The sequence below is a fragment of the Etheostoma cragini genome, chromosome 8 (genome assembly GCF_013103735.1).
Source record: "Etheostoma cragini isolate CJK2018 chromosome 8, CSU_Ecrag_1.0, whole genome shotgun sequence".
Taxonomy (NCBI): domain Eukaryota; kingdom Metazoa; phylum Chordata; class Actinopteri; order Perciformes; family Percidae; genus Etheostoma; species Etheostoma cragini.
Window position 1 is genome coordinate 16,078,033 of NC_048414.1, and position 12,240 is coordinate 16,090,272.

At 42.0% G+C, this 12,240-nt stretch overlaps 1 protein-coding gene across 2 annotated transcripts in view; it reads left to right on the forward strand.

Moving 5' to 3' along the window:
- The window catches only part of si:dkey-82f1.1 (DENN domain-containing protein 2A), a 35,519-nt gene that overhangs the window by 11,476 nt on the left and 11,803 nt on the right, over positions 1–12,240 (forward strand). For both annotated transcript variants that reach the window (XM_034878851.1, XM_034878850.1), the window contains exons 2-7: positions 4,246–4,332; positions 7,220–8,263; positions 9,741–9,868; positions 11,321–11,433; positions 11,544–11,741; positions 12,026–12,119. In XM_034878851.1, the coding sequence (XP_034734742.1) occupies positions 4,247–4,332; positions 7,220–8,263; positions 9,741–9,868; positions 11,321–11,433; positions 11,544–11,741; positions 12,026–12,119 (1,663 nt within the window). In that variant the 5' untranslated portion in view covers position 4,246. The remainder of the gene's footprint in view (positions 1–4,245; positions 4,333–7,219; positions 8,264–9,740; positions 9,869–11,320; positions 11,434–11,543; positions 11,742–12,025; positions 12,120–12,240) is intronic.

Consider the following 12,240-nt stretch of genomic DNA (forward strand, 5'->3'; position numbering starts at 1 on the left):
AGAGAAAAACAGGCTATAATTATTAAAAACCAGTCCCCCTCCATCCTTCAATCCTATCCATCACTCCCTTCTTCATCATACGTCTGTCCCTGCAACTCCAAGAATGAGTGGCAATGAAAGAGAGAGAATGAAAGGGAGGAATAAAAAAGACTGAAGGACAGGGAGGAAAAAAGCAGCCAAGTTTGCAATTCCAGAAAGAGCAGGCTAAACGTGCAGTGGTGCGTTAAATTGAGTGCAGGCAAGGCTTTGGCACATGCTATACTGACTTGTATCTTGTAGGGGATAGGGTCCTCAACTCAGCATGGGTGGAAGGAAATAAATCTTTTTTTGCAATACAGTATATAAATCCCATTTTGAGCTATAGTGTTTTGTACTTGTCCCAGTTTTACGTAAAACCTCACCCATCAGGATGACATGGTTGGGGCCTGCCTCTGACTTTTGTTTCCTTTCTGTATCTTGTGTGACGCCATGTCCTGATAGCTGTGAAATGCAGTGTGGGCTGCAAGAGACTTTGCCCTATTTAGGTATATCAAAATGACGGAGAGAAAAAGAGAGTGCTTTGGGGAAGAACAAGCAAGAGATGATGATGTCATGGTGTTAGCTGTTTCTGCAGGACAGAGGGATGTAGGGACATAGAGGGGTGGATGAAATCTTTATGAGAAGCAGCTGTTGGTGAGAGGCTGGCAGGCCTCCCGAGCAGTATAGCAGCAGCCAGCCAACAGCTCACTGACAACAACTCAGAGGCCTGATAAAGCTAGCAATGAAACTCTGACAGCACCACCTGCGTACAGTGTGATAAAGCTAATTCAACTCCAACAGAAAACTTGGTCATCACCAAGAGTTAACACTTAAAGATAACTAGCACCAAGGACTCAAAAACACAGATACAAACTGAAAAGGCAGACACTCGGAATATCACTCTCTGAGTTGATATTGTCTACACTTGCATTGCACTGTGAAAAATAACATTTTACAGTCTATCACTGACAATAGGATTCACACAATCCTGATAACAGAGCTGTTACTGTAGGGTCCAGCACTAACACAGTGTTACTGAGGACTCTTAACATCAGATCCTATGTCTTTCCGTGTGTCTGGCTGCTACAGATAATCCTCACACCCCAGAGGGGGGTGTGTGTGTGTGTGTGTGTGTGTGTGTGTGTGCGTGTGCGTGTGCACGTTTACCTGTGCAGAATCCAGGCTGATTCTCTAATTCAATCTGTGACTCCAACCTTGTGTGAGTTAATTATAACAAAAACCAATTGGGCCAAGTGTCTTCGTTGAAAGGCCTGCATGTTCGTGCCACTGAGTAATCTGTGTGCTTGCTAACATACTCTACACAAGTGTGCCAAGGGATCCATTGACAACTCTATGACCACACCATGGTAAAATATAATTTTGTATACAAAGGGTGCCAAATGTGTAGAGTTGACCTGTTCTGTGGAGAAGGGTCTAACTGCAGACCTGACGTCTGGGGAACACTTGGTCTCTCAGCCAATTGGAAAAGAGTATAGGGTCCCTAGATATGTATATCTGACATCATTATTGCCTAGACTCAAATGGCTTTTAGGAGTGAAATTAGAATTACATGTTGGAATAAATTGGTGTAATGTTTTTAATCTGAAGGGTCATAAGGAACTTCTCCACCCACCACTCATCCACCTAGCTGCTGAACGCCACCACTTCCTCTGTCACAGTGTCGTTATTATTATCTCTGCAACAACAAGATGCTGCTGTCACAATGTCCACTCCCTGTCACACCTCACAAGGCTAAGGCTGAAGGGGGAGGTTTCCCGTGATGTTTTTATTGGCCTCAACAGATGGCTTCCCCCAGACTCTGCATTGTTATGGTGGCCATCTTGCTCTGAGGGTCAGGGTTAACAATAGTTGCCAATAGCTGTAGGAGACAAAAGCTTCCCCTACTCCCAAAAAGAGTTTCCTCAGTAACCGAACGCTGTAAAACTAACAATAATGTCAAATTTACTTCTTTTACAACATGCAAAGACACTACTTGTTGTCAGTTTCACGCGAGTGCTCAGAAGCAGCTGGCTTGCATGTACAAGTCAAGTTTGAGATGTGTTCAAGCCCAGTAAGTCAGAATTGTGTGAAAATACAAAATTACCTTTGCTCCACAGAGAAAAAAATCTCCACAGAACAGCACTTTCTGGTTTGGCCTTGGGGCTCCAAACAATGAAAGGGGACTGCCTAAAAGCCTACACTGTTTTTACAGGGAAACAGTATACTTATATTATTCTTTGCAATATCCACTTTCCTCTTTAGTTTTGACAACCCCTGTCTCCCCAACCCCACTCTCCTCTTCAATTTGCTCCCTCTCTTTATATCTCCCATCTTTCCTCTCCCCCTGTGATATTCAACACCCTACCCAACCTAGAGAAAAATGAAACTGTGAAACTAGGAGGCTCTATACATTCTTTATAGTCCCCCATACCCACTCCCCTTTTCATGCAGGGTTTCTGTTTTTCCTGTCTGTGTGGGTTTTAGTAAGGAGAAAAGAATCAGGAGGGGAAGGAAGGAAAAAAAAAATGGTTGATGTTTCCCCTCAAACATGTGACCTCTGCTAGGCTCACAGCTGAAAATAATTTGGGCCTTGAGGCCGGTGAATGGTTGACGCAAACCATCCTCCTCTCCCTGGGGGGGGGCTCGGCCTCGGGCTGATGGGGGGCTAAAGACAAAGCAATGGAGGGCTATTGAGCTGTTACTTTTATTTAACTTTTCAATAGTGTCCATTTTCTCTTTAATTTTTTTCCTTTCATGGAAGAGAAGAAAGGAAATGCCCCAGAATCCTTACAAAACACTGGACCCAGAGGGCCAATTATGTTGTTAACTCAGGGAAGAGTTCAGCTATTTGCCTGCAATGCTTTATGTAATACTGACATTGTGGCTTTTTTCTGACTGCCAGTTGGAACTACAATTTGTGGAATTTAGCTGAATTAGGCTCACATTCCGTACAAAGCCAGGGGGCAAGGGAGAGAAATGTCAGTTTTAGCTAATGCAGGTTCATTTTCTGAGCACAGGCAGTGCCTTCTGATACTCTAAAGTATCCCAGTACATCTGGTTGAAGTCACACATCACATCCATGAGTTGGTTCTGAAGATGGATTGTTGGGCAGGTTGTGTAGATCTATGTTGGTGTATTTTTGTATGAGGTTTTGTGTGTGGGTTTTCAGCCGGGTGGCAAAGCATGTATTAGTTTCTCTGTGAATTTACTTAAGAGCAAATGTGTGAATACCTGCCAACAGGAGTTGGCCCTGACCTTCCCCCTCTCTTATGTTAACCACATCTGTGCCAGACAGATGCTAGGCCCCTCTGGTCTATGCCCACTTTTCACCAGTGGGGTTACATACAGATGGTCTTGCTATGGCTCCAAGTGGATCTGGTTTTATTATACTCTGACCAAGTAATAATGTCTTTGGCTCACAGTTGCCTTGGCATAACTTCCATAATAAGATAAATAAATACAGAGGGAAATGTAAAGCACTGGAAGACACACAGTACATTAAGGAAGTTATTTTGTGGTACGAAAGGAAAGTTTGTGCACAGTACTTGCCTTGAAAATACTCCAGCAATCTGTTCTGGCAAGTACAAAAAGGCAAGACACTGAATGATAAACTAAACAAGGTGAACTCAGTGCCCTTCTCTGGCTTCCAATTGCTAGGGACGTTTTCCTAATTGAGCTCAATTGTATTACATTTTGGAGTTTTAAATACATTCCATAAATTTTCCATAATGCTGCACATTTACTGGAACCTAATACTAATCAAGTAGGGTTTTGCCAGTTTTGGGGGATGCATGCAAACTGTGAGGTCTGCTTCTCTGCTGCTTGGTTCAGAAAATGAGTTTTGCTAGCCACAGAAATGAGAGGTTTGAGCTATTTGGTAGTTTACATTCATACACTAGTTAGATTGTTTCCACCCTGGAGGAGTCCTAGGTGAGCAGCTCTTATTTTGACCTAACTGTCATTTGTCAGTATGTATATCTGACTTTTTAGTACATTTTAGCCTATCTGGTTAAAAAACACAAGCTGAAATATTTTTAACTATCTACATTTATACTCTGTGTTGGTTTGATTTGTAAATGTTTTTCTTTGCAACTTCCTGACCAATAATCTGAAATATAGGTGCTTGTATATGCTTTGAATTTACGTGTGTTTCGACAAACCATGCACTCACACAAATATACAAATATATTACTAACTGACTGTGTCTCTCTTGGTGTGACTGTGCAGGATGCCAGCTGCTAGCACCATGACCGGTGGGAGGGCCCTGCTGCTCTGTACAAACACGGACAACTGTATCTACCAATCAGTCAACAGGTAGGTGCCTCAAAAGACAATTTTCTTCTTCTAGTGTAATAAGTCCAACATATTAGTGTTAACAGCAACTGGTATGGTATTGCTCATTTTTTAATAAGTCGCCTTGAGCAAGGCTCTTATAGCCACCATTTAGTCTGTCATTATCATATTAACAATGGTCAAGACAGTAGAATTCCTACACGACTGGCTGGCTGGTATTGCTAGTACTACTGTCAAGATTCCCCATGCTGCTTTGTAAAAGTAACAGTCCTATTCCTTGTATATATAGACCAAGTGCTTGATTTGTTGTTTGAACATTTGAATTTGAATTATTAGTGCAAATCATACAACTGCATTTAAAATATGGTTCACTGAAAGGAAGTAATTGTGCATTATATATATTTTGTTAGTAAACTGCGACTCCCAAAGCGTATTGCAGTAAGAAACTACCAACCACACACATGCTTGTAACAGCGCACGTGACGTTAGAGGTTGAGCATTGAAGAACTTTTGGGTCAATTGAGCATGTGTGATGCAATGTCTTGTTTCTTGAAGGTGAAACCATAGCATAACCATGTTTGATCTGATTATCCTTTAACTTTCAGTTGGAGAAGATACCTCTGTAATTAGTAGATCCTCCAGCTGCTGCAACGTGTGACATAAGCTGGGAATCTGTACAGTAGTTAACGCTACTCTGCCATCTTATACCTCTACACATTCTCAATCACATGTTTGGGCATAAACTGCACTTCTCCTATATTCATCATATAGTTCAGGACTGCTTTCAAGCAAGCTGGAGATACCCCTCTCCTCTAGGGTCAGCAGTATAACAACAGCAGGGCTAGAGAGCAGGGCACTGTTGGCCATCTGGCTTCTAGATAGTGTTACTACCCCCCTAACTGCCACTGTCCAATGCCTCTATGAGCACGCTCTATATTCCCATCTGTCAACCTTGCAATATTCATTAGTGCTGTTTAGATTATAATGAAGGGATTTTGGTTTGTGCCAATAACAGGGATTGTCTAGAGGAAGGTTTAACTGTCTGTTGTTTTTAGTGTCTGCCATGCTACTGTTGTTACCTTTGCACAAAAGCTCAGAACAATTCTCAATAGTTGATATGCGGAAAATATCATTAAAATAATTTAGTTTTGTCTCTCTTAAAATGCTTTCTCTTATCCGCTGATCCTGTGTTAACTCAGCTGCTTAGAAATGCTTTTGTGCCCTTCTACTTCCTTCCCTCCTTCTGCCCTCATTGACCCCCATCTATATGCTCCACCCTTTCTTGGCTGCGGTTGATTATAGACAGCTTTCCATACTGCCCATTGTATGTTTATCTTTCTCTCAATCTTTCTTTGTCTCTGCATCACAACAAAGTGTTTTTATAGATGGAGGGGAATACACTATTAATTTCCTTTTACATCTGCTCCAATTTTTCTGTAACTCCTTCACTCGACCCCCCTGCCTACTCCTGTTTTCCTTTACTTGGCTCTTCTGTTTGAGATAGTAGTTACCTTCTGTTGCTTCTTGCTTAATGAAAACTGCTGTTTGAGCCGATGGACACAAAAGGAGAAAGAAAAGGGCATGGGGCAGAGTGGCCAAACTATTAAAACCAGAGTAATTTAAAAGATAATTGTTTGGTTTCACAGTCATAGTTACAACATCAAGGTTTTCTTTTCTTTTTGGGTCTTCAAAAAAACTTGTAACAGTAATTTCCCCCTGAGACTTCCTCTGGATTGCATGACTGTTGGTTTTCAAATCCAGCAATGTCATCAGAAATCACCCAGCAAGGCCACGTTTCCTCTGTTTGTTAGAAAGTCAATCATTTGATGAATGGTCTTTGGGCTAAAACTAAGTTTTGAGGGTCGGGAGTCGAAAAGAAAAGATGCATGTCTACACTTCGGCCTCTCCCCTCTTCTGTGTATACTTTCATCTCCTCTCCAGATATAGCTGTGTGTGTTGTAAACTTTGACCCCGAAACCCAGAGTTCAAACAGTCGTGACCCAGTAATCTTCCAGGAATGACTCTCAGCTAGAACCAAGGCACAAAACAGACGTCTGAGCTCTTTTAACAAGAATTCTTGTTTACCCCATAAAAAAAAAAATCTAGTTGGACGTAATTGTAAGTGCTTGTAAATTTTAAGAGCTATGGGGTGCATGATTGTTAGCTACGTACACTGAGGGCAGCAAATGACATTTCTACAAAGATAATTGCACTATAAATTATTGTAATTGACAACAGTGCAATGTACTTTCTCTGTTTGTCTTATTTGACTTTGGTATACACCAGTTGTGGGTGGTACTGTCCCTTTACTGAGAGAAGGCTTTTTGCATGTTTTGTCTGTTTGTTTGGGTTTACTGTTGTTCCCTCCGCACAGTCCATCCTGTGATTAACAGCCTGTCAATCTTGAAATACACCTCAGTTGCTTACTGGAAAATGGGCAATTTAGGAGAACTTCAATTTCTTATTTTAAGATATTGAAATCATATATTTTCTTACCAATTAAAAAGAATAATGTCATGCACCATTGGCATTAGATTATTTCATTGGTTGGTCAGGATTAGTAATATATTAATGTATGGCTATCTATTCTTCAGCTAGATTTTTAGATCTTACTTTGCAATCCTGGTGTTTTTTGCTAATAATTGCAGTTATTGTTAAAAGCTTAATATTAATATATGAGAGCGTTTTATGTTCAGTACCATGCGTTTGCATGCTTTTCCTTTTGTTCTGTGTGTTTTCCTTTTGTTCTGTGTTGTCTCTGTATATAATTTAGGTACTTTCTTGTGGTGCCCGGGCATCTTTGGGTGTACGAATGTATGACTCTTGCCGTTTGTTTGCAACCCTTTTAAGGGTTAAGCTATTATTTCAAAGGTGTATGTTGATTTTTCTACATTCGTTTCTTTTCTAGGCTCCAGTGCTGTGGCTTGAAGGTCGGGGAGGCTTCGTCGTCTGTGGCGCCCCAGCGCCAAGAGGTGTGCGTGTCACTAGGGGACAGAGACAGGAGGGATACTGCTGTGTCCATCAAGTGTCCCCTCTCCCCCCTGCCCGGCCTGAGCGACAGCCCGGGTCCTCCTGACACCATGCTTGCTCACAGGAGAGCCACCACCGCCACCATCGACCCACGGACTCCCAACATGGAGAACGGGCTGTGTGGCAAGCTGAACAACAACAAGAGCCCAGCGGCAGTCAAGACGGCCAGCATACGTGATAAGATCTCACAATGGGAGGGCAAAAAGGAGCCTGCCCCACCAACTTCTACAGGGACGTGTCCACTAAGCACAACACAGAAGGAAACAGAGATAGTACGGAAAAAGGAAGCCAAAGCTTCAGAGGTCCAAAGGACAGATAGCAAGAGGCTTGCTAGGGACAGACAAGACTCAGGGAAGGAGAATGTTGGAAAGCTGGGGGATTTAAGGTCTAAATCTCCAGAGGGCCCAACAAACAAGGACAGAGAAGTGATCCTAGAGAGAGGATTTCGGGTTTCAAAGCCAACAGAACAACCCCAAGACAAGAAAAGTGTTTTAACTCATGTTAAGAAACTGGAGAAGGCAACAAAGGAGGTTCCTGACAGACCTTCACTGGCGTTTCCAGGGAATTACTTCTGCCCTCCTTCAAAGGAGGAGCTGGAGGATACTGAAAAGAGAGCCAACGAGCCCATTTTTGGGACTTTTGACATTGTTCAACCTGGCAGGTCACGGAGGAGGAGAGAAGGGGATCCAGAAAATGTATACAGTGAGCCAGGTGCTCCGTCTATAAACCCTCTACCCAAACCTCAGAGAACCTTCCAGCATCACACACCCCCCACTACCCCAGCTTCAGGGCCTGGCTCAGGGAAGGGAAGGAGGAACTTGCCCCCTTTGCCCTCCATTCCTCCTCCACCTTTACCTACATGCCCACCACCTGGAGTTTGCAGGAGACCCTGGGCTGACAAAACCCGGGACAGTAGCAACAGGTAAGAGAATAAGATAGATGGTGATCAGTCCTATGGTAGACACCCATTTGCTGAATCTTCTTTGTCCCCAAAGCAAAAATATATTGATTTAAAGTTGCTTGTGGGATCAGAATTAACCAGTGATGATGGCTCTGTGTGTCTTCTGAGCCTTCCCCCACCATTGCCAACCAAACACTGAGGTTGAAAACATTCGCCACATCTGCTGTAAATCAAAACCACCCGTTACATCATCCTGTTTCTAAATATCGCAAAGAATGAGCTCATTAGTTGGATCTGCGGAATGTACACATTAACTCAACTCATTCCTCTGCTACTAGGAGAGGAAAACAACATGCAGAGTGATATGAGTAATGTCAAAGAGGCCCTTTGCTTTTTCAAGAATTTAAGCCTCAACAGTAACAATGAGTGTGCAAGGCCAGTGGCTATCACAAATGAGTTGTCTGACATTTGCAAATGTAAAAAGGGTTGTACTTCACAGTCTGAATCAAAAAACACTTATTCTAGCATACATGTTGGAATAATAAAGAGTTTTTTTAAGTAGTACTCAAATTCAGATGGTTAAAATACAACAAACAGAGCTCTAAGGAAACCAAAAAATGTGAACCCTGCAGTATGTATTGGAGTACATCTATTGTTCACTTTCTCAGTGGTCCGAATTCTTGTTTGAAGCTTGGCTTGGATCTGTTACATTCCATACCATATGTGGAGGCCTCATTCTGCTCAAGTGTGCTGTGTCAAGCCCTTTGTTTGGTCAGGCTGTCTTTTCTCTCTTAGTGTCTATTGCAGTGTGCATTTTTGTGCGTGTGAACAAATACGATAAGTTGCAAGTTTATTAGATACGCTTAGCTTTGCTTAGTGGTATACAATAACTTTTTTAAAGCGTACAAAGTTCAGTCAGATGATTAATAAAACTCCATGGTCCTTTCCTTTGCTTAACTTAACTTATATTTATATATCACGGGCAATGCACAAAGGTTGACATTAAAATGACGCACAGAGTTAGCCAAATGGCTAGTTTTCACATGCAGTTCCAGTGAAAGTTGATGTTAAAGTTAAAAACAAACTAACAGAATAAGACGAGGCAGACAGCATTTAAAACCGTACAACAAGATGTATGGTGGAGAAAACATGTTCACTATCATTCAGTCCAATAGAATATGAAAAGCTTAACAAAGATAATATTCATTGCAGGGCCATTGTATTTCAAACTGTACCCAATAAAGTGGCAACTTGGTTTAATTGTTAACTGTATCTGTGCATGCATTTAGCAACGCATGCAACCATGAATGCTTGAGTGCACTTCATTCTACTGGGCTTTAATCTTTGGCAGTGATGAAACACAGATGTGGTAACTAGCAAATGGTAACATCAGTAACATTCTTAAAAGCATCAACAGTACACACAAAGGTCTTTGCTTTATCTTTTTTTATATTTGGCATGTAATTCTCCGAAATCCGTCTAATGTTCTGTCCACCAGGAAGTCCTATGAATTTGAGGATCTGCTGCAGTCATCTACAGAAAGCTGCAGGGTGGACTGGTACGCTCAGTCCAGACTGGGCCTTACACGCACTTTATCAGAAGAGAATGTCTACGAGGACATAATAGGTAAATAACACATATTAATGCATATCACATTTTTTATTTTTCCTTAACCAAGTCTGCATGTGTCTAAAATCAAGTTCCAGACAAGTGTTGAATTATCAACTTTGTATTGCCATTGTATTTGCATAAAATGAAAAACATAGTTAAATACTGAACTGTAGGCTGGAGGTTGTCCTATTTTCTATATCCTTCATACACTGCATGACCCTTTAGTTTCATTTCTGATATCAGTGTGTGTCATAGAGTTTAAGACCAGAGTTGATGAGAAGGCCATGCTGCCTTTACTCTGCTCCGGTTTTAATTAAGAGCCATGCTGCTTCACATTTATTAAAAATTATACACAGAAATTTGTCCTACGTTCCTACCTTATTGTCTGAAGGGTTATGACAACCCCACCTAGAGCCTGTTTAATTTCATAACTTACAATATTGGCGTTGTGTGAGGTCATACTGTAGCTGAGGTTGGTTATTGTGATTGTCAGTGCAGCAGGGGGCATGTGAGTGGCTTAGAGCCAAAGCATATTACTGGCAATCGCTTCAGTGTGTCTTTGGTTTTTAATCCTAGAGACTGGTGTATAATAAGAGCTGCTTGCTCACAACATTAAAATTAACTTTAATTATATTTGAGAGATGCCACAGCTTATTTGGATACTTTTATAGTTTCCTCCTTTCATACAATAGTATTGTTCTTTAAAATGCTCAGACATTGTTCACCAAGCACTCAGCAGTGTCCCATGGGTAATGTAACTCACCAGATCTGTCTACTCAAAAAGCAGCTCAGGAAGGCCGAGATATAGATGGTGATGAGCAGAAGTGTTGTCCTTATAGTCTTGTCATCAACCTCCACACGCAAACCAGGTTCACATCCACTACACACAATCCACATGCCTGACAGTGTTTTCAGATTGAAAGGAAAGCAGCTGTCACCACTACAAGCATTCAGGCGTACAGCTTGATGACTGATTCAAACTTACATGGTGGCAGCACACGCAAATACACCAAAGAGATTAGTGTGACATTCTTGTGAGCTAGCAATGTGAAAAACAGTACGCTGGTCCCTTGTTTTCTTCAGAGGGAAAAGAACTGAACGTCCCTCTTTATCCTACGACTTTGTCGGGTCACATCTGGTGGATGGATTGATAGAACAGAGGAAAGATACAGAGAAACAGAGAGAAAGAGGCACAGTTTTTGGAAAATGAAACGTTCTCACTCTTTATCTGCATTTAGCATTAGCTGATTGCAAGCATCTTATCACTGTGCAATGTGAGCGGGATAATGTTAAGCACACTGCTCCCTTGGGTAGCTCTCTGCACATCTGGATTAGTGTCTGGCGAAACAAACATGAATGATATGGGAAAAATACTTTATCTGCTCTTTGGAACGCTTGTGCAAAGCTGTAATCAAAGTAACAACGATTTCTTAGTTTTGAAAGAAAAAATGTTTTTTTTTTCTGAAGATCCCCCATCCAAGGAAAATCCCTATGAAGATATAGAGCTGGAGAGAAGTTGTTTGGGAAGCAAATGTGTTTCACCTGCCTCCTCCTCTCCTGTCCCTGACACGCCAACTAAGGTACCTAATTGCCAATACATCTCTATAAAACCCAAGTAGATTTATTGGAAACAGTTCTATACTAACGTCTCCTTCTAATGTGTCTGTTTTTCCACATCTGCCCTACGCAGCTTTCATCCAAGCCTGGCTTCTTCAGACAAAATTCAGAACGTCGAAGCTTCAAACTCTTGGAGCTACGCAAGACATGCAGGGACACTGGCATCTCCTCTCCCTCACGCATCAGCCCCCCCTCCACACCCAGCAGCCCCGACGACACCCCCTGCCTCTCTGGAGACCCGTACAATCGCAGACGGAGGAAAATTCCCAAGGTATGGCAGTCTGAGAAGCCTTTCACAGAGCTTATGCTGCTCTTTCTGTGATTTATGGTACCAGCGTACTGCTCAGGGAGGTTCGGAGCTGGTCCACTCATGCTGCCGTCTGGGGATGAGTAAGGCAGGGAAAATGTTTCTGACTGATATTTCCTGTGAGAAGTGTGCCCAGAGGAAGGCCTCCCAGAAGCTGTATTGAAATGATCTTGTGAGGAGCCTGCCATATTTAGTTTATTAGTTTAAAGAGTTAAAGACGGACATTTCTTTCCCTTTACTTCCTGCAGATGGTGCTGAAAATCAATGGCATCTTTGAGGCGCGGAGAGGGAAGAAACAAATGAAGAGGGTGTCTCATTCTACAGAATCCAGCTCAGGAAGAGGTAAGGCTTTAAAGGCAGGCCACAAAAATTACTTGTTTTTACCTTTCATTCGCTTCACATCAACTGGGAACTTTGTGAAACTTCATTTTTTTGTTTAACTAAAACTGAAGTCCGCCCCTGG